This window comes from Melanostigma gelatinosum (assembly GCF_949748355.1).
Source record: "Melanostigma gelatinosum genome assembly, chromosome: 9".
Taxonomy (NCBI): Eukaryota; Metazoa; Chordata; class Actinopteri; order Perciformes; family Zoarcidae; genus Melanostigma; species Melanostigma gelatinosum.
The window spans coordinates 18,762,818-18,783,597 of record NC_136642.1 but is presented as its reverse complement, the minus strand read 5'-3'; the positions used below and the strand labels follow the sequence as shown (position 1 = coordinate 18,783,597).

The 20,780-nt window shown below is 41.1% G+C and overlaps 1 protein-coding gene across 4 annotated transcripts in view; it reads right to left on the bottom strand.

Moving 5' to 3' along the window:
• dnah5 (dynein, axonemal, heavy chain 5) overlaps positions 1-20,780 on the bottom strand; it is a gene marked incomplete at both ends in the record, with an annotated part of 86,039 nt that overhangs the window by 51,716 nt on the left and 13,543 nt on the right. For 2 of the 4 annotated variants that reach the window (XM_079275521.1, XM_079275522.1), the window contains 37 exons: positions 322-429; positions 652-786; positions 1,519-1,713; positions 2,445-2,632; positions 2,873-2,980; positions 3,473-3,543; positions 4,884-5,056; positions 5,912-6,136; positions 6,501-6,713; positions 6,965-7,121; positions 7,383-7,546; positions 7,682-7,835; positions 7,998-8,197; positions 8,916-9,008; positions 9,173-9,320; positions 10,474-10,712; positions 11,072-11,134; positions 11,415-11,633; positions 11,976-12,211; positions 12,382-12,506; positions 12,648-12,724; positions 13,093-13,235; positions 13,970-14,063; positions 14,243-14,439; positions 14,635-14,889; positions 15,045-15,222; positions 15,853-15,998; positions 16,290-16,380; positions 16,738-16,818; positions 17,045-17,251; positions 17,446-17,559; positions 17,692-17,899; positions 18,469-18,554; positions 18,924-19,031; positions 19,691-19,717; positions 20,063-20,278; positions 20,652-20,774. In XM_079275521.1, the coding sequence (XP_079131647.1) occupies positions 322-429; positions 652-786; positions 1,519-1,713; positions 2,445-2,632; positions 2,873-2,980; positions 3,473-3,543; positions 4,884-5,056; positions 5,912-6,136; positions 6,501-6,713; positions 6,965-7,121; positions 7,383-7,546; positions 7,682-7,835; positions 7,998-8,197; positions 8,916-9,008; positions 9,173-9,320; positions 10,474-10,712; positions 11,072-11,134; positions 11,415-11,633; positions 11,976-12,211; positions 12,382-12,506; positions 12,648-12,724; positions 13,093-13,235; positions 13,970-14,063; positions 14,243-14,439; positions 14,635-14,889; positions 15,045-15,222; positions 15,853-15,998; positions 16,290-16,380; positions 16,738-16,818; positions 17,045-17,251; positions 17,446-17,559; positions 17,692-17,899; positions 18,469-18,554; positions 18,924-19,031; positions 19,691-19,717; positions 20,063-20,278; positions 20,652-20,774 (5,565 nt within the window). Of the gene's footprint in view, positions 1-321; positions 430-651; positions 787-1,518; positions 1,714-2,444; positions 2,633-2,872; positions 2,981-3,472; positions 3,544-4,883; positions 5,057-5,911; positions 6,137-6,500; positions 6,714-6,964; positions 7,122-7,382; positions 7,547-7,681; positions 7,836-7,997; positions 8,198-8,915; positions 9,009-9,172; positions 9,321-10,473; positions 10,713-11,071; positions 11,135-11,414; positions 11,634-11,975; positions 12,212-12,381; positions 12,507-12,647; positions 12,725-13,092; positions 13,236-13,969; positions 14,064-14,242; positions 14,440-14,634; positions 14,939-15,044; positions 15,223-15,852; positions 15,999-16,289; positions 16,381-16,737; positions 16,819-17,044; positions 17,252-17,445; positions 17,560-17,691; positions 17,900-18,468; positions 18,555-18,923; positions 19,032-19,690; positions 19,718-20,062; positions 20,279-20,651; positions 20,775-20,780 lie in introns of all 4 variants that reach the window. The other 2 variants (XM_079275523.1, XM_079275524.1) reach the window with 2 other exon arrangements.

The following is a 20,780-nucleotide window of genomic DNA, read 5'->3' as shown; positions in this document are numbered from 1 at the left end:
ATGCTGTAATTTAAAGATGTGACGTTTGACTCTCTGGACTGGATTTTCTCCGCACTGTGTTTTCCACAGTTACTAAGGCTAGGTCCTTGACAAATGGTAAATGACACCATTTGTATTCCTATATCTGGAGGCGTTTTAAGAGTGACATGAAAGATACAGCAGTCTCACAGTCCATTAGTCTTTTGGCGTATTTACTTAGCTTCTGCATTTCTCTCTCAACCTCAGTTTACTTTTTCCTATGTCTTCCTTCACTCTCTCCCTCTATTCATTTATCCTTATATTCCACTGTATTTATCTGCCATTCCTCACTCCCTCCCCTACCTGTAAGTCGATGGCAGCCTCTAGTTCAGGGTAGCCTGCTTTATCAAGTTGGATGCCTGGGAAGAGGTCCTCAATCAAGCTGAGGAAGAGTGGCTCATCCTCATCGATCTAATGAAAACAAACGTGTATAAACACAAGTTAGCAAAAAACGTCCATAAAACACTGACAATGATTAAATCTGTCTGGCTATTATCTTTGGTGACTGACTTTAGATTTGTAATAAATGTAGTATTTCAATTTTTTATTCAAATTTCCTTCTGATGAAAATGCATCAATAGAAATGTCTAGATTATCTATTAGATGCTCTATTGTATTGTATTCTAGACTGACCAACTTGGATAAATTCATGTCCCTGAGGACCCTCATGACGATGGTGGACTCTGTGTCACTGGGGTTGGCACGCTTGGCTGCTCCCAGCGTTCGCAGCACTGAGAGGATGTTCCGTAGGCCAAAATCATAGTGAACCTGGGCAACCACAAATAGCAATTTAGATGTCAATCATCATCATCATCATCATCATCATATGTTTGCAGACAGCTATGTAAAACTGCCTCTTTGTAGCTGAAACAAAGACATGAATCAGAGACTGTGGCCACAACATTGTGAGGCATTCAGCTCTCGGCCCTCATAGTGACTTAGAAATCTTGCATTATTTTCTAAATATGTATAGATTGAGCACTATAGAAAAGAAGGCTCTGCACACATAGGTCCAAGTATTTAATCATTATGCTGAGCTGTAACTCTTCCATGAGGAAAATGTTCGTCAAAAGAGAATTGTCCTGTTTATTGATTCATCCTTAGTTTTTGTAAATGTTTTGTTTTGGACATTGGGAACTATAATTGTGAACTGCTTGTCCTATGTGTACCTGCCTGACAAAGCACAGTTGTCCTCTGTTTGACGCCATTATAAGCCCTGTGAGTCCTCTGAAGGCCAAGTGACCAAAGTGGACAAATGTATTGGATGCAAGTGGGCAGACGTTTCTTTTCTCTGTATTCAATATGTGTGGCATTCTTGCACTTGCTGTGATCCATCCAGTGATATAAATGACCTGTAAATACTGTGTATAGAAAAAGGAAAGGCGGAAAGAAGTTTGTGAAGCCTAAAGTCTGACAACAAATGAACAAGTATATATGACGTTTAACAAGAAAGGAAAGTGTCACGGGTTCTTTGGAATCAGATCTCATCCATTGTTCTACCTGTTTGGAGAGTTGCTCCTCACACAACTTGTAAAGAGTGAAGAACTTGCGGGCCAGCTCCATGTTGTCTATGAACCCACAACTGGCCAGTTTTACCCTAATGATGATCTGACGATCAGGAACCATCATGGCCACAGTGCGGAAGTTGATCTTCAGGTTCTCAGGAAGCTCCCGGCGTCCTGCATAACCTGGGTTCTGATTACACAGGAAGAGAAAACAATGAGAAGGCTTTTAAAATTGGATAAAAACTGAAATTATAATTAAGAGGAAATGTAATAGCACATAGTGTATTCCATAGAAAATTCAGATCTGAGATTATACTGTTAAAAATAATCCTTAAAATAAATACATAAAGAGAAGATGAGGACAACACGAGAGACACAGCAGGTTGATCAGTAGATTTACAGGTGAGCAGTTGTATGCAATTTGTATAATTTAAAACATATACTGTATGTGCACACACCCTCCAACGTCTCTTTGCATGTTCTCACGACAACACACAAAAAACATATGGAAAATCCTATATTAAAGCTGTAACATCATTAAAGTTCATAGCACTATCCTGTAGCTCGTTAAATCCCTATGGCCACAGCTCAGGCCCTGCTCTCTACAGAGCCTGCCTTTGATCACTGTCTCTCTGCACATGTGTACACAGACACTCTGAGTAAAAACAGAAGACAGAATGATCTCTGAACCCTCGCCCCACGTGGAATAATTATACCACTGTTCTATGTTTAATGACTTGCCTTGGGATAGCAACTGTGCCAAGTAGATAAAGTGATTACTGTATAAGGGGTATAATGAACAATGTTGCCAATAACAATCAGACCCTGGTGTTCAATATTGTACAAGCTGACTTGTGTAAAGAGACATTGTCCACGTCAATCATTATTATTCCTAAGTAATGGCATTGTTATGTCACTGACCATTGTAAGGAAGATGCCAAACTCAGGGCTCATTTCCACATGGTCTCCATCAGTGAAGACAAAGTTTTTGCGACGTTCCTTCTTGCACGTGAGAACTATCGCAATCTGCTGGGCTGCCACCGACAAAACTGGGAGGTCTATGCGGTTGAACTCGTCAAAACAGCCCCAAGAACCAGACTGAGCCAGACCTAGAAATCAGACACATGAAACGTTATGGTCACTCTGTTGCAAAGGAATTAATTATAGTCCAAACTCTAAACTCCAAAATATGGGTAATATACCCAATTGTCTCTTCTGTGGTTCTCATTACTCATTCCAAACCCCTCAACCTTTGCACAAAACACTTTTAGGGCTCTATTCCTATACCTTTTCTGGTGCTGCTTTATTTGCAACAACATAATAGCACGGATTTGCCTTATGACTCTTACCTTTAAATATTCTTCCCAAGCCTCTGAAGTCCATCTGATCAGAACAGTTGAAGACCACAACATACTTTCCTAGACAGCGGCCCATGTCTTTAGTGGTCTCCGTCTTACCTAATAACAAAAAACACATTTGTCACATCCTAAAATGAGGCGCAACAATTTTTATGCCAAAAGAAAGCCAAATAAATTCTCCAACCAAAACACCTATCTCTCTAATCGCGTGGTTCCCTGAAATGGTAAAAAGGTCAAGTTTAAAAATAATAATAATCATGAAAACACAAGATTATGTAGCAGGGCGATAGTTTAGGACTTCTATCCTGTCCCAATAATCATGTCATAACCCTCGAGATATATTTTGGGACCCCTTGGTCAGGTCCCGACCCCCATTTTAGGCATCACTGGTGTAATCTTACAAAGGGACAAGACCACAGATAGATAGATACAGTCAATATATCTTTGTCTCACCAATTCATAATCTTGGTGTCATTTTACTTTACTTTTACTTACATGTCCCCAGTCCTGGCTGAGAAAGTTTCCGAATTGGATATAATATTTCATTGACACACTGTTCCTCAAGGTAATACTTTTCGGCTTCAGTCTTACCTGTCCCTGCAGGACCAGCAGGGGCTCCACCCATACTCATACCGAGAGCCTGGGCTAGGGTGATGTAGCACCTGACCAAACATAGACAGGAAGGCAGTTACATTTCGAAGGCGTAATACGGTTAAGACTTTGCTTCCTCACAGTTTTTTCACTTCCCCTGACATTCTATTCAAACACAATAAAACAAATACAATGGGACTTTCCACAGGAAGGTCAGGGTTAGGGTCCGCCACAGCTGGAGAATGCTACCCCTGAAGCTGGTGGGGATTCAGTATCTTGCTCAAGGACACTTCAGCAGAGAGCATGACTGACCCGGGTCCCTCTCGCTAAACACTGTTCTCCCTTTTCACTGCGTGAAAAATCATGGTGAAACTGCGCTTGCAAGTCATTTTGTGTCCTTCAGAGAATGCAGAATAAACCAGACCTGCTATGAAAAAAGTATCGTATATCACCATTGTCGCTTTTGCTTTCATGATATACCACTTCCACCTTTACTCATGTTGTCTTTCACATTCCCTGTCCTCCATCCTCTCTGCCACTACGACCGGTTTGGAAAAGTAAAGAAAGTGAGTGATAGACAGGAAAGCAGCACAGCACATACTAACAAAAGACAAGGAATCAGATATTATTTCGGGCAGTGAGAAAAGCTGGGCGGTCTTGGCACTTTTGGCCATATAGACCGCATGCCACTTCTTTGGAGAGCTGCTGTCTGCTGGTAGCCCCCTCCTTGCTGCTGTCTCCTCTCATCTCTTTCTTCTTGTGGCTCATCTTTTTTCCTTCTGTCTCTTCTCATATTTACTTCTGTGTCTATTAGTCTGAGTGGGATTCTGCCTACCTCCCACTGGCTGATTATCTTCCCCTCTCTCTGTCACTCACACCATCTGTCAGTGACAGAGGTGATGACTACAGTGCAAGATTGCCTACTCCTCCTTTCTTCCCAATTACACTGCTCTCTCTCGCTCTGTTTCTCTTACTTGTTTCTCTCTCTCCCTTCAAGTCCAGTCATCATCAGTCAACCACAGTAACTCTAACGCTCCATTAAATATGAATTGATGATATAGTGAACATTTTTACTCCATCATAGATAGAACTGTTACCAGTATGTATCTTTGGCAAGTAACTCTTTTGGAAGTGATGTACACTTTTTACTAACGGTCCAGACAATTGGGGGGGGGGGGGGGGGGGGTTAGTGTTAGCTGCACGCTCAACCGTAGCCATGTTGAAAGCCATGTGGAGGCCCTAGATATGCGAGGCCCTCCACACACTCCACATGCTCTTTAAAATATGAATGTGTGATTTATTTTTATTTATCATTTGACAGTCATTGTACATTCGTACAATTGTAATAATGGCTTTATGAAAGTGTGTACGTGTGTGTGTGTGTGTACTGTGTTCATGGATGACCATCTACCTGTCAGTCAACGGCGTAATGACGAGCCTTTCAGTGCAGCCCAAGAATTCATTCTGGTAGCTAAAGCCCACGTCTGTGATGTTGATGATCATCTTGTCCGAGTCCTCATTGAAGTAGAAACGACACTGCTTTAGCCACTCAAAGTCATTGGGGTTTTTGACATGGAGCCGGCACTGGAAGTAGAAGGGATTAGAGTAAGAGTATGCAGGAGGGAGGAAGAGACGAGAACAGTCATGGAGAGTCAGGGGGAGAGAGAAGGTGGCAAGTGAAGAAAAGGAAATCAAAGGGTGCCATTCGGGAGGTGAGAGATAAAAGCTGGAAAAAGATGGACGGAGGGGTGGAAGGGCAGGATGCATAAGTGGCCATGAGGTGACAGGAAGGTTACGTTAAAAAGGTGGAAAGACGGGGAGAGGCAGGTAAGGAGAGGATGAAAGAAAAGACGTGAGAGGCCATAAAATGAAAATAAGGTACAAGGATGGTAAAGGAGAGGGGAGAAGGATGGCAGGAAAGAAATAAGTTAGTAGGTGAGTAAAATGAGGAGATAGAGTACAGTGAAGAGCAGTGGCAGAGTAAGCAGGGTGATGAATCGAAAGATGAAATACAAAGAGATAAAAGGCGTGAGGAGGAAAGATATGATGGGATAGAGGGGGGTCAACAGTTAGGAGTTATTATAGGAGAGTGAAGTTAGATGAAGACGACAGCAAAAAGTATTTTTGAAAAGATTTGCAGGACAAGAGCAACATTTGTGGGAGAGAGAAGATCGGAGTAGATATATGAAGACAGATACAAGGGGATTAAATAACAATGTTTTCTTGAAACACGTCCAAATAAATTACTGCACACTTCTTATATTCACCTTGGACAACAGCCAGACAATTTACTCTGCCTTGAGAGGAGACTTCGAAGACTGTCTAAATTATATCCGATTATATGAACTTGGGAGGAGCTTGTTTGTAATCCCCACTGTACTTCAGTATACTGAGCAATCATGATAAAAAGTACGACAGAGTGATCAATGAAACACTGACCAGGTCGTCGAATATATCCCTTTGGTGGACATGGATGGTGATGAGGGTCTCGTACTTGGTCCTTTCCACAGCCCCCAGGTCTCTTGTGGTCATGGCAATCAGTGTGTTGAGCAGATCCAGGAAGAGCTGGTTGGTTTTGGCCATAATGCGGCGATCATGTCGAGCATTGGTCAGAGCCTCCTCAGAGCCCCTGGTCCATATCATTTGAATACCTAGCAAGCCCACCTAGATCACGGTAAAAGGTATGTGGTAATCACATCATTGTGTGACATCAAGTATGCTCACCATCAACATAACATTATTACTTTCAATACTTCCCTGAATACAGATTCAAGGCTGAGAATTAAAGGAGTTAACGAAGACAGATGGTCTCGGAAAGTTTACAGAAGATCAAATGAAGTACAAAGTAAAGGACTTACGTTCATTACGAATATCTTATACACAAATGAATTTGCCATGTTCATAATGTTGGTCTCGTTTTTATATTTTCCTGTATCCGACAACCCTCTGCTGACAATCACAGAGAGTAATGGTATGGCCCCTTTTGAAATATAAGTGGAAGAATTCTTTGAAATCATTCATGATATACCTGAGCAGGAAAGGAGTTGAGGAAGTCGATGAGCTGGAAGCCAGAGTCCTGGATGGCCAAGGCAGCCTGTCGGATCACCAAGTGCAAAGACCTCTGGGATTCCTTTAGCAGAGCATTGAGCCAAACCTCTACATTCCCCTCTGCTGTGACAGGACGCTCCAACTCCACAGTCTCCCCTTCCCGCGATGATATAGCCAGAATACGATCGTATATCTGAGAATGATGACATGTTTTATTGATTTGAATTATAAATTGATTGTCATATTTGACGTGTGAGGGACGGGACAGAATACGACATCATGTTTATATTCTCTCTTTCTACCCAATTCGGATTAGTCAACTCAATTTCCTGGCATTGTATGGTTTGTTGCAATCTTTGTCTATTGTCAGAGGGTTTGAAAGATGCCGTTGCTCTAAGACACTGACCACTGATCACTCTCTAAGGAGATCCATGAAAAATTCACCTTGTCATGGAATCGGACACATTTGATGTTGTCGAAGACGTTGAGGAGGTGAGCCTGGATGGTGTGTGAGTCAGAGGCCTGGCCCAGGATCTCCAGCAGGGCAGGGTCAGAGACAAAGAAGAAACGAGGAAACCGCAGACGCTTCTTCTCCAAATAGCTGTTTGACAGCGTGTTAAAAGAATAAAACGTTACTCTCAATAGCCTGTCTCAAAGCACCTTGTGTTAGAAAATACAACAAACCAGACACCTGTACAGTGGTTGGCAGATAATCCCTAAAAATAAATATTTTCCGATTGTAACAGTTTTCAAAAGTGCTCTCTCCTCCCTTTGGGTAATATTTGAACTACTCACACTTCAAACCTTCATATTGATTTGAGGTGTGAGTTTCTTGTTGTTCCTTGAGTTCCTTGGTACCCACCCTGTAAGTGACTTCTGGCAAATCTCCAGCTGTTCGAGGAGGTGAGGAAGCAGCTGTCCCATAGTCTCATCTCCCGCGCATGACTGTACTACATTGGGCATCTCATGGGCCCGCATCATGATCTTCACCCATGATTTGTCGATGTTAGAGAAACGCTTTGCTTCCTGAAGTGTGAGTCACATATTTATCTGATTATCAGGCTTTATTGGATTTGTTTCTCTTGTTGCAATGCAAACAAGCACACTTACATACACTGAGATATATGACAAATGTGACTAATTTGCTGTGACTTAATCTACCTTTGGCAGCTGTTTAGCGATGTCTCCACCCACAAACACAGCCTCCAGGTAGATCCAGAGGTTCTGGACGGTCATCCAGTTTTCTATGATATCAGTCGTGTTGGAAAGATTCTGAACCCACTTCTGAATCTGGGCTTTAAATGGAGTGTTGTACCTGGGAAATAAGTTACATGCACGTATGCTTAAACATATACCACACACAGTGACAGCTTGTGTGATTGCTGTGAAGTTTACAAGGCATGGTGGCAGATCAAGCCTTTTAATTGAATTGTCCTCATCAATATACGAATGATTATGAGGATCAACATAAACATACCTGTTGCTCATTAGAGACCCCAAAACCATCAGGCTGTCCTCCATGCTTGCAATGATCTCTGCTGTGCTGTCTCCTCTCAGTAGCAGTTCTCCACGGGTTTTAAAGTTGGCAAATGTAAAAGTCTTATTGTCCCACTCAGCAATCACCTGCTTCAGCTTCTGCTCAATATCACGCTCTTTCACCGCACTGATACAGATATCCTGTGTAAAAACACCTCAAATGTGTTTGAACAGTATACGAATGGTAGTGGCATATGACATATAAGAAAATAGACATTTTCAATTGTCCCTGCAGGATATTTATACATTAGTATACACAGTACACGTCAGAGGAAGAAAATAATGTGTACTTTGGGGTTAAATGTAGGTGATGAGTACAACACATTCCAGTCAGAAAGCTGAACTATTATATATCATCACTCAATCATTATAAGGATTAAACCGTTTCAACGTAATTATCAACAATCATCATCCATATTGAAGGATGTTATCACTAAACATCCTTCCATTACATCATCACCAGTCAATAATATTTTGAAGCTTCAAATACTTTAACTAAATCAACGAAAATGACACACAAGCTCTCAATAATGTCGGCTGATTTTTACCGTCAGAAAAAAAATGAATTACGATTGACAACTGATTTAATGGCCAATATGAAAACGGTGCTAGTATTTAAAAACATTAAGTTGGTGCCAAGATAAATGCATACTGCATTGTGAGAATTATATTAAGGCATATTGCAACTTTTACACTGTATCTTAATATCATGCATTACATGCATTCCATCAAACTGAAAAGAACATTAGTAATATTCCTAAAATACGATACATGTTGCTTTAGAGTCACTGTTTAGACAAAATAAAGGCACTTTTATAATTCTCTTGGCTTGCATAGGTAACCTACGATTCATTCTTACCTCAATCTCCTCTTTGTACTTGAGCAGAGGAGCCTCCATAATGTTGCGTAGCTTGAATGTATCACTTTCCACCTCAAAGGTATGCCCAGTCACCTTAGCACAAATCAGATAGACTTGTTGGTCAAAGTGCGAAAATGACTGTCATATTAATCCCAAATGTCAAAACAGCTGTTATTATTGTTATTATGAGTATAACAGTAGGGGCTTGACGATGGCTGGTAACTGCAGTCGTATGTTGGTGGCCTTGTTTCACGAACCTCAGTGATTCTCTTCCAGTGGCGTGTCATCATAGCCTTGTTAGTCATGAGTTCCAGCAGGGGGCAGCACTCATTGAATTCATCAATTGTTTTCTTCAGGTCCATGAAAGCCTGCCAGTCCTTTAGGGCACGAGGCAGCTTGCGACACCTATAGTTAATGGATACAATCATCAACAAACTCATGGCTAATGCCTGTATTCGAAACTGGGGATTCATTCTGTATGCAACACAGACCAAAAGCTGGGTGTGTTTCTGCCAGAGGAAGGAATGTTCCTGTCTTATTCAACTGTTACGTCCGTGCACACTCCCCTTGTGACTGCTAACAGCCTAAAACCTTCAACCAATTTCACACTGTCAGGAGAACACAAAGGTCCAGACATAATCCTCTAGATGTGACTTGTATTCTCTTGTATTCTCTGAGCCTCTTTCCTCGCGTGCAATGATTAAAGTGGATGGAAATGGTGAAATTGAAATCCTTCGGAGAATTCGATCAGTGCTTCATGGAAAACCTTTTGTAGGATAATTCCAGGTGACAGAATTTTTCCTTCTTTTTTTATTTTACTTGGACATCATTTTAGTTTTCTTCATATGGTGTCCTTAGAATTGAATGATCATTCAGCTGGCCTCGTTTCAGTTTAGTTCACTTCTGTTTCGTCTATTTTTGTTGTCCAGTTACATGTAAGTAGAGGGACATTGTGTCTCACGGTCCCTTTCACTTACAGTTCATCTCAGGTCAGCACAACAAGCCCTTTTCACAGAATCTATTTTGACATGTCATAGCCGGGTAAACACAGGTATAATTGATCAAATTAATTATGGTGAGTGTCACAGCCATTCCGGTGAGCCAACGTGCACAATATTGGGGCCTAAATGGACCAGGGCCATAATAATGTTATTGATTACATCTGTGTTTATACTGCAATTTGTCAAAATGTCTGCTACGGTTATATACTGATCAGTATAATTCAAAAGGGTTCCCGTAGTGTTTTCTTTTAAACAAACAAAAGTAATGTTTACATTCTGTGTTGTGCACCAAAACATGTATCCTTGAGGTCTAATACACTTTCCTTTCTCAAAACATTTGAAAAGCTGATTCTAAGTATTTTAAATACTGCATTGTTTACATCAATGTTCATGAGCTTGCAGTCTTCTACTTTTGTGTCTTTGCTTGCGCTTTGCAGTATATCTTGGCCTGCCACCACCTGATGATCAGTTAAATAGTGGAACAACAGCGGTAGTGTATCACTCGGAATCTTTAAATTCAGCATTAACATTCATTTCACAGTAAATAAACCGTCTACCTCGTCTGAAAGTCCAGTAGCTCGTTATTGATCTTCTCAATGTGGATGTCAGCCCAGAGGATATCATGGTAACCATTGACTGTTTCGATGACATTGTTGTAAAGGCCATACAACTTCTGCAGCAGAGCCAGCTGCTTCCTGATCTCTAACAGCTGGGGATGCTGGGTAACAGGAAGTCCAAACAGCTCTTCTCCACCTGTGTAAGTGATGTACTTCCTGAACAGGTTGTCAAATCGATTCTAAAGAGGGGAAATGGCAATAAGTCCTCACAAATAAATGTAAAGTAAATGACAAATGATTACATTTAGCTGCCATGTTTTTCAGTCATTACAATTTGGAGTAAAACAGGATATGCAATTCCCCATGTATACATATGAACAGTTAAACAAGCAAGTACAGTCCTGTCTTTTGCAATGATTGAAAATGATAAAACATAATTACAAAAGAAACTACATCCCTCTTTGCATATAATTATCATGTCATGTATAACTGACTTTGTGGGGAACCAAGTCAATTTCCTGACCCAAATTACAAACACACTTACTGACTAAATAATGAACTTAATTACGATGCCCACCTCAGATAGTCAAATACAAACCTGGAACATGATGAGTCTGTCACTGGCATCCTGAGGAGCTAGCCCCACCACCATGGGGCCATCCTGAAGCAGGGAGGATTAAGTAATGAGTCTATGAGTACAGCAATATGCTTCAGTCATTTCTTAATTATTTATGTCTGCATTGGTTGATATTCGTCGGTATTTAATAATCCAGGTCAGGATTGTATAGTCCTAGAAATTTGATCAGCCCAAATGTAAAGTAAAATACATAGAAGAGGAGCAGGCACTCTACAGCGGTTGATGGCGAGGGCTGTCTGAGCCGTTCAGTGTTTGTGCACACATGCATTTTCATCTTGTATTTTCTGTGTTCTTTGTCCTTAACCTTGTCATAATCCTGGTAAAAGTGTTGACAGTCTTCCAGGTAGGTCTCCACATTGGTGACGAGCTCTCCTCTGAAGTTGGGCTGCAAGGTCACCAGCTCATTCTGTACCTCTGTGCTCCGGGACAACAGCTTGTCCCAGGTGTAACGCAGTGTATCCACCTTATCGGCCTCCTCTTTTGCCACCGACAGCTCATATTTATGAAGCATGGCATAGGACTCCTGTGAGGACGAAGAAATAAGTATATTTCACCTGACATCTACATATATTGGCATCACTTTGGCAAGTAATCAAACATTTACTGTACATAAAACATGTAAGAGTTTAAATTCCTACATTCCCTCCGTACTTCCATTGAGTTTACATGCTTTCATGGATGTTATTTAAAGGTTTTATGTTCATATACACTGTAGAAAACCATTCTCACTATAAACACTCCTGAAACACTCCAACACTGCTGAAGCACTCTCATGTGCACTACTGAAAACATCTTGGCATCGTGTGCATTTGTGTGTATGGACAGGGGTCTGAAGCTACCATAAAAGACCTCATGCTGTGTTTACCTCTATGGGACTAACTTTAAAGTCTACAGATATCTGGTGCTCTCTGATCTCCTTGAGTGATGTCATGGCGATGCGGATGTCATCCAGGTCTTTGATCTGCCGATTCAGTTTCTTTCCTGCTTCATCAACAAAAGCAAAGATCTGCTCCATGTCTGAGCGATATTTCCTGTTACAGTACAGTCCGTAGTCCACCATCCAGTTCTTGGTTTCAGCAGTGAGCGACATCTTCAGGTCCGCTGATACAAAGAAATACATGTGAGCATGCAGAGATCAGTGATGGATTGGCTGGAAGTTGATTTTATATTCCATGTTGGTGTTAAGTTTTCTTTAGGCAGCAGTAATGAAGAAAGATTGCACTATGAGTACCAAAGTCCACTAGTAACCAGCAAAGTATTGCAACTCTAACCTGTGAATAGAGCCAGAGCTCCTACAGCAATGAATTCAGGTTCAGAGTTTATTTCCAGCTCCAGATCTCGATAGAAAACAATCTGGCTCTCAAACTCTGATAGCAAGGGACTGCCTTGAACGAATCTGTAAAAAACACAAACCAAAAAAGCGTTGACGTGACGTTGTTTTCCCTGGCAGTAACTTGATGCACAGTAAACAAAAACTGTTAGTTCTCAGTGTTAAGAGTCAGAAATGAATATCAGTCCGTCGTTCAGTTCCTCATACTTTCGCATGGTGTCTTCACGGTCCTTTCTCCAGATGTGATGGTAACGGCTGAAACGGTCCAGAGCAATCATCACTTCCTGTAATTTAATATAAAATAGCAACTACGTGAGCAACGGGGAGGTACTAAACATGTAACATTCAGATTTGGGATAACATGACGAGGTCATTTCAATTCATGGGTGGTCATGTATATTAAAAAAGCAGATACTGAAAATGACAGTTGTTGCCTTTGTTCATTTACAGTGGACAAACGTATTATCGTTGAGAAAGAAGTGATATAGAGTATTAAATAATAGATATTTTAAAAAACAAAAACAGTTTAGATTCATATGTATTTTGAAAATTGCTGTATGATTCTTCATTTATTTATCTCTGTTCTGCACACGTTAGGCCAGTTGTATACATGCCTCATTGAAATGTCTTGTTGAGATTGAAGGGCCTGTACCTTTCTGGTGGAGCTGATGGAGGTGCCGAGAACAGACACTAGTTTGACTATCTCCTTGTTGTCAGACACACTCTTGTAGTAGTTTCTAGCCTGGAATGGGATAGACTGGATCACAGATGCTGAAATATCGGAGGTGCTGCCGTCTGAAAAGTAAAGAGTTTGGAAAACAGAATCTATGTTGAGTGAACGGAGAGGGGGCGGACAGGATGGATTGAAAGTTTAAAAACAGCTTGGCTTCTGCTTGGAATCTTTCATTTATAATTACAAATCAATACAGGGTTGTTAAGAGAGTTGTGTTGATGATGAGGTTGAGTCTTGTAACTACAGGTGTGGACAACGGGGGAATGAATCCTTCAACATAAAATGCCCGTTGAAACGTGTCTCCTGTCAGTGAGTGCTTTATTAAATATCATATGTCACATAGTCATTACAACTCTAACCTCCAGCTTTTCATTGAATTGATCATAGGAAAGGTTTTGTACAAACTAGTTTCTAAATGGACATGGAACATGTTGATGTCCAACTTTTCAATTCAAATCAATCACCCTTTATCATCCACTTTCATGTTTCACTGCATTACCTCCAAGTTAGCCAAAGTGTAATGTGACTGAAGGGGCTGCTCTTCCCAAATTCGATTTTAAAATGTCTTTTGTTTAAATGTCTTCCCTCCAAAGCCACTGAAATATTCATGTCATTTTCATCAACACGTTTGTCTGCTCCTCGTCAGATTTGGCTTTGCTCTGCTGAGCTGTGAAATAAGGAGATCTGAGTACCAAGTGACTGTGGTGGAGCAGCTAATGATTAATGTTCTGGTCTGCATGTTCGAAACAATATGGATAAATCACTCTCAAGTCATTGAGTTGTTGAACTGTCATACCAGCCAGGCTCCTGTATGTTGTTGCTCCATCCTCTGATTCACTCTCAGAACAGTCCTGTTTCACAGCCGCCATCCGTCGTTCATTCATTTTTCTCTGCAAAAGGGAAAACCGACGTAAAGACAAACTTCTGGGTTTGTGTGGTAGACTACGGGACCATAAAGATTAGTTACTAGTTACAATTGTGAGAAGGGTGGGCTGGTGGTGTACTTCAGAAGTATAACTCTGTTGCTACTTGTCACAAATTATTGTTTCCTTCATCAGGTCAAACCCACCTTGGAGATCCTTTCTTTGCTCCACTGGCTGACTCCTTTGGTGACACTGACTACACACTCGATAGCCCGGTTTAGAGCCTGTTGGACCTCCTCCAGAGCTGGAAGCATGGCGATGTTAGGGATGGAGAGGGTCACGTTGACTCTAAAGATTGCCTGCTCACCGCTGTGTTTGACACGACTGGGTGAGTCACCTTCAGCTACAGGGGGAGAGAAGAGTAGCTCTGATACTCTGATATGATGTGATTCAGAGATGTGACATTTCATGAGCTCAGTGGACAGAACAGGAAACAAACAACCTCACAAGCCATAATTCATGGTATGGCTTTTATATGATTGTTGTTTTTTTTTGATGATAAGCTCAAATACTGAGAGCATGGTTACACAACACTCACCCAAGGAATGTATGAGCGAGGAGGCGTAAATACGTTTGCGTAGCATCTCCAGGGTGTTGCGTGTCATTCTGAGCAAAGCATCCACGTTGCGGTGGTTGAAGTGTGAGAGCAGCTCCTGGGCTTCCTCCTCCATCACTTCCATCAAGTCCCTCTTCTTCTTCCTCCTCACCAAGGGAGAGGAAGGGCCAACGCTGGCAAGAGGAAGCAAGGCGTTTCTCGAGAAGAGACGGCCCTCTGAGCGGCCTCCATCTTCACCTGAGATGCAAGGGGTGACACATTTACAGTAAACAAGGAACCCCTTTAGCTACTGCTCTAACATGGCAAATACAAACAGAAACATATAGAGTAAGTTCTATGGCGCCTTATCACATCCCATTCTATTTGATCTCAAAAGGAAACCGTTAGTATACCTTCACTGTCAATGTGGTCTATGGTCTTGCTCTCAGCGCAGCTTTCTTCCTCTATCTTCTCCACCTCCTCCTTCTGATTGTGGTCAAACTCCAGCAGCATGTTGATCAGTTCATTAGCAGCCTCCTCCACTAGTGAGCTCTTAGTGTGGAGACTCTGGGCTTGTCTTATGCACAGATCCTATACAAATATATATAAATGGCATGTACATTAATTATACCATAAACGGAGTAGTGCACTGCAGTACAGCATGGATTAAACACCGTACACAACCACAATAAAACTCTGAGCATCGATTTTTTTTTCTGAACACCAAGAATGATGATTCACAGCAAAAAACAACATGAAAATGACATTTACTTCACATCATTGCAATGCTCAATATAATGCTTTGTCATTCCCATGACAACTAAGCCGTCTGTTCCATCCCTTTAATAAATCGTGATTGATGGCCTGTGGCCTCGACTGCTAATAAATCACTTTGTGCTCATCCACGAGCAGTGTCCCAAGTATACAGCAATAACCTTAATGGTGAGCATTTTAATATATACATGTTGTACAAAAGTCTCCATTAATGTAATTGATAATTAAATGAATGTCCTCGGGGAAATACAAATATTTAAGAAGTACTTTAAAAGTGTTAAGTGTATTAAAGCCCCTGGCATGTAATACCATTTGTATGTAAGCATAACTTCTCTCAAATTATAGCAAGCAGGTTGGGGGTGTTGCATAACTTAGAGGGTGAGCTTAGTAAAACTATAACCACAGACTAAATACCGTTATTTCATTGGAAACAGACGATGTAATTACCCTGGTGGTCTGAACAAACGCCTCACAAGTGACCGGTTCATCCTCTGGCAAAACACACAGTGTGGATCCACTCATCTCCTGCAGCACTGCATCTATCCTAAACTCCACCAAGTCGTTCACTCTGTCCATCAGCAGCTCCAGGTCAACTGGAAAGAAATGAGAAGGAGACGGACACAGACCGACGGATGAGGAGGTAAAAGAAAGGGCAAGCATTGGAGGAAGGGAAGGGGGTGAGAGGTGAAGGAGGGAGCAAATAAATGGATGAAGAGAAAATGTGGCGCGTAGAGCGGGACGGCATATACACTGCACGTGAGAGTTACTTATGAGAACACACATGAACAGGGAGTACACAAGTAATCAATTTGTTTAAATCTTATCAGACGTTGCTGACGTATGTGGCAGTACGTGGGTCATTGATCTCGCTGGATTTTGCTTACCCAAAGCCTTGTCGATGCGGCCGAGGTACTTGTCTATGTTTAGGGATGTCCAGTTGATGGAGGTCAAACCCGGCTGTATAGCCTCATCCACCTGTCAAGTCATTGACGTATGCTGATGCACTTTTCAAAATGTACAATGTTATTGCATGGCATTGCCACGTCGCAGGCACTATTTGGGTTCAAACTTTGAAAATGAATGCGTATTTGGTAATTATGATCAGGACTGATACCTCAGTGGAAGTGGAAAATAACATCAATATATCATTTCATGGCAGTTTGGCAGACATTCTTGTCTTCTAAGGACATCGAAGCAATTTTTTCGAAGTGTTATTTATAGTTATATTAATCATGAATGTATGAATACAGTACCACTATCCAATAAATAAATAAACAAATAGCATATGGACTATAGTTTAAATGCTTTAATTATATCATAACCACATCTTACCTTAGCTACATGCGGCATAGCAAGCTGTTCAAAAGCACACTGAATCTTTGACCGCACTCTGGTGTTCTCACTCAACATTAACTGGAAAGGAAGAGATACAACATTCAATGGAGATTGCTGTAAGTGCAATTGAAATAACTTCCCTTGATACAAAGGATGTAGCATTTTACGTTCGGGCTTTCTAACACAAATATGACACAGGATACTGTCTGTTACACTTCATAAATGCACGATCAACTTTGCCCCTCACATTGGTTCTTTAAGTTGTATGTAGTTGCACATGTGTGTCACTGTGTGTACTATCCACCTGTAATTTGTTGTAGTTCTTTTTCAGTGTGTCCTGTTTCTGCCGTAACAGAGTGGCAAATGGGGGAATCTCCAAATTCATCTTTGTCATGCAGTTCGCCTCCCTGATCTGTGTCAGAATCTCTGGGTCAAAGTTGACAAACAACCCCCCTGTCTCTGGAGATCTGACCAGCAGAGAGGCCTGCAGGCCCAGTCGGGCATCCTCCATCTGGGCATCAAGGTGGGTTGGGTTGTTTAGGGAGGGTTGTGAGAAAGGAGAAGTGAGAGGAGGAGAGAAAAGAAAGAGACATTGGTGAAAGACCAAAGGAGTTGGGTGTGGATGATAGGGGAGAAACACACACATTTGTATGTGCATGTTGTGATGGGACTATTAATATCCATATTTTATTTGCTTCCGTTTACCTTTTTCGTCCAGCTGTGGTGGTAAAGCATCTCAAACTCCAACAGGACCCTTGCGACCCTGTTAAAGTTTTTGATGATCCTCTTGGCCTCTGGTGTGGAAAGAACACCGGGATGCTACACAGGGATAGAATGGTACTGCGTAACTTAAGAAAAATGCACTGACATTTCCACTGTAAATAAAACAAACGAAAACAACACAGAGGCCCAGCCAAATGTCATTGTAGAGAGGCAGAAATTCAATATTACCTGTTGAAAGAGATCCATGGGACCCTGGATCCTGCTGGACAGCTGTCGAGCCCAAATGATACGGCCAGCCACGAGGGGCAGGTCCCGGCCAATGCAAGGGTCCAGTTTCTGCTTCATGTAGATACGGGAGACCATTTCAATGTCCCGGCCGTAGTTCTGCAGAATACGCTGGTATTTCTCTTCAATGCCGAGGTCTGGGATGCCAAGTCTGTTTTTAGTGAGTCCGAAAATAAAAGTTGTTCAAATATAGACAATATTAGAAGAATAAAATAAATAGGATGTAAATAGATCAAACAAAAGTAAAAGGATTTTCCAGTGATTACACCGCTTTTTATTAGGTCAAGGTTTATAACATTCACTCGGAGAGACATTTTTACTTGTCATTGCAGGAAACACACAGGTGTAAGTAATAAATCAACAATGAGACCATTCCTTTAGATATGCCAGTAAATAATGTCAGTGAGCCAGCAGTCACACAAAAAAGACCCTGGAATTGGCAAACCTTCGGAAAGCAGCAATTATGTTTCTTGTGACACCGTTGCATAAGGTGATGAAATATCCACAGTGCGGAAGGTCTATTCAGAGTCCTGCTGTTTTTCAATTTCAGCTATTTGATTAGGTACTCATTCATACCTGAGATGCCATGTGAATGCAATTAACCTTTACCAATTAGCTGGTAGGATAGGGAGCAGCTTTCTGCGCTGAGGACCAGACTAAGAAATCCTTGTTGAGATGAACATGCATTGGATAATACAAAATGCAAAAAAAAGGGGTTACCTTTCAAATTTCTTCAGCACATTTAGAGCTCTCTCTGTATTTTGAATTTGTTCAAAGGTGCTATCCATGAAACTCTTCAGCTGATTCTGGAAGCACAAGGACCAATAGTAATACAACATAATTACAAAAGACAGTGTAGTGGAACCTTTAAATACAAATTAACACTCCCCCAAACATGGTTTATTCTGGGTCATCACGAAAACAACATAAGCCACAGGTGTTTTCACTTATTGCCTAATTAAACCTTGCCTCAGCATGTGGGTATGTACAGACAGGTATAGTATTAATTGACCTCACGTTAATCCCAATATTTTGCCCGATCCAACTTCAACCTGAGCAGATCCCTAATCAGCAATAATAACCGAAGACCCGATGTGAATGTGAAGGCCCATTAATTGTACTGTACAATATGGAGGAAACAAACGAATGTGTTGTCTCTGTAATATTTGACTTACATGAAGCTCAGAGGTGCTTTTGCAGAATTCTTCATAGTCAACATCAAAGTCAGTTCTTCTCTGGTCAAGGAAACTGTAACGTTGTTTCTTCATGTTCAGCACAATAGCCTATCACACACACAAAGGCAGAGAAATATGGACAGTCAGTTTTATTTTTTTTAACATTTAAAAGTAGTTGTAGTAAAAAAAAGAAGTTTTAAAGCCTCTCAAAAATTTGCCTAATTGTTCGGCTGCAGTCAAACTAAACTGTGAAATGTTGCTATTCTGTTTTACATTTTCTTTAATCCCAATTCCTCGACCAACTGTGTGTCGTCACACTGATAGTGGCTACATATCTATCATCTTAGTCTGGGAGTTTATCTGGGTTTTAAAATGGCAAAGGACAAACAGAGGACAAAGGGGAAATATAACACTAAATCTTAAAGCTTACCATTAAGTATGTATACACTGAAGAGTTAACTGTCAACTTCTGTAAAAGGAGATCTACTTTAATCCAGCTCTGTCTGGTTACTTGGGCCATGAAAGGACTGATTGAATTACATTAGGTAAAATGGACAGCATGCAAAACATTTGCTCGTAAATTATTGGAGAAAACAACAAACAAACACAAATCTGAGTTGGTTCTCTGTTGCTGTTCCATGCAGTTAGTATCCTCATCTTGTTATCAGGTATATCTACAGTGGTAAAAGTCTGTGAATTTTAACACTGCATGCTGTCAACTATGAAATTGGGCCATGCATTACTAAAAGACTGCGGTGAGAAATTACCTCCCATTTTCCCTGCATTTCTGCAGTCTGTGCATCCAAGGAAGCAGAAACACAGCTCACATCAACATACTCTCAGGGAAAAACAGCTAAACACCAATTAGATAGAGTGACACACATTCAAGAAAGTCGATGAGACATTCCCAGTCTACTCTACAATAACATTTTCATCAACATATTGCACATTCCATGTATTTATTATACAAGAAATGTGAAACTTGCTCTCTTCATTGTTGTAGCCTGCTGTGACATATTCAAAAACAAATGAACGGCAGAAGAAACACTGGCTAGAAGTGGTATTTCATCAGTTAATGGAATGTCTCTCTGTGTTATCATAAATGTCTTGACAACAATCTGATACAACAGTATGCTCACTTGAAACCTGGTGGCCATGGTCTCCAGTCCTTCTATCTTAGAGTCCTGCAGGGCAGAGTAGGTGGAAATGGTGCTGAACATTTCCAGGATCTTGTTGAGTCGTCGCTGGAACGTGTCAAACTTCCGAAAAATGTACACCTCACTGAAGTCAAACTGTCTCTCGGAGGGAGTCTGTTCCAGCTTCTCCTTGGTTTTATGGAAATACCGCTGATACGCCTGGACACAGTTCAACAAAACCGGTCACTTTCATTTTCATCCATCCATCATACCAGAGTGGTGACAGTTGTTGGTTGAAACTTTGCTTCCATTCTTAACATTTCTGATACCGTGGTAATGGCATTGTCTCCCCCTAGTACAGTAACCTCATGTATTCTTTGGGACATCTCTCACGTCTGACTTTCAATGAGCCATCTGATGATGACACATTGTGACATGTGTCTTGTGTAGAAGCTATCTTTTTCAAACAATACTCACAAATGTTAAACTGTGCTGCAAAACAAACCACATTTGATGATCGTGTAAACATAGAAAAACTAGAAGAGATAAATGATTGACATTATAAATTAAGTATTCTACCAATAAGCAATACCTGGTTTAGGTGGATGGCAGCTTTGATTTTGTCAGCTACAACTTGCTGAGGCTGGTCCCATATTGAATTAGAGCCGTTATTAGTGACGTAGGCTTTGCAGGCTGTGATCATCTGGTTTGTCACCTGGAG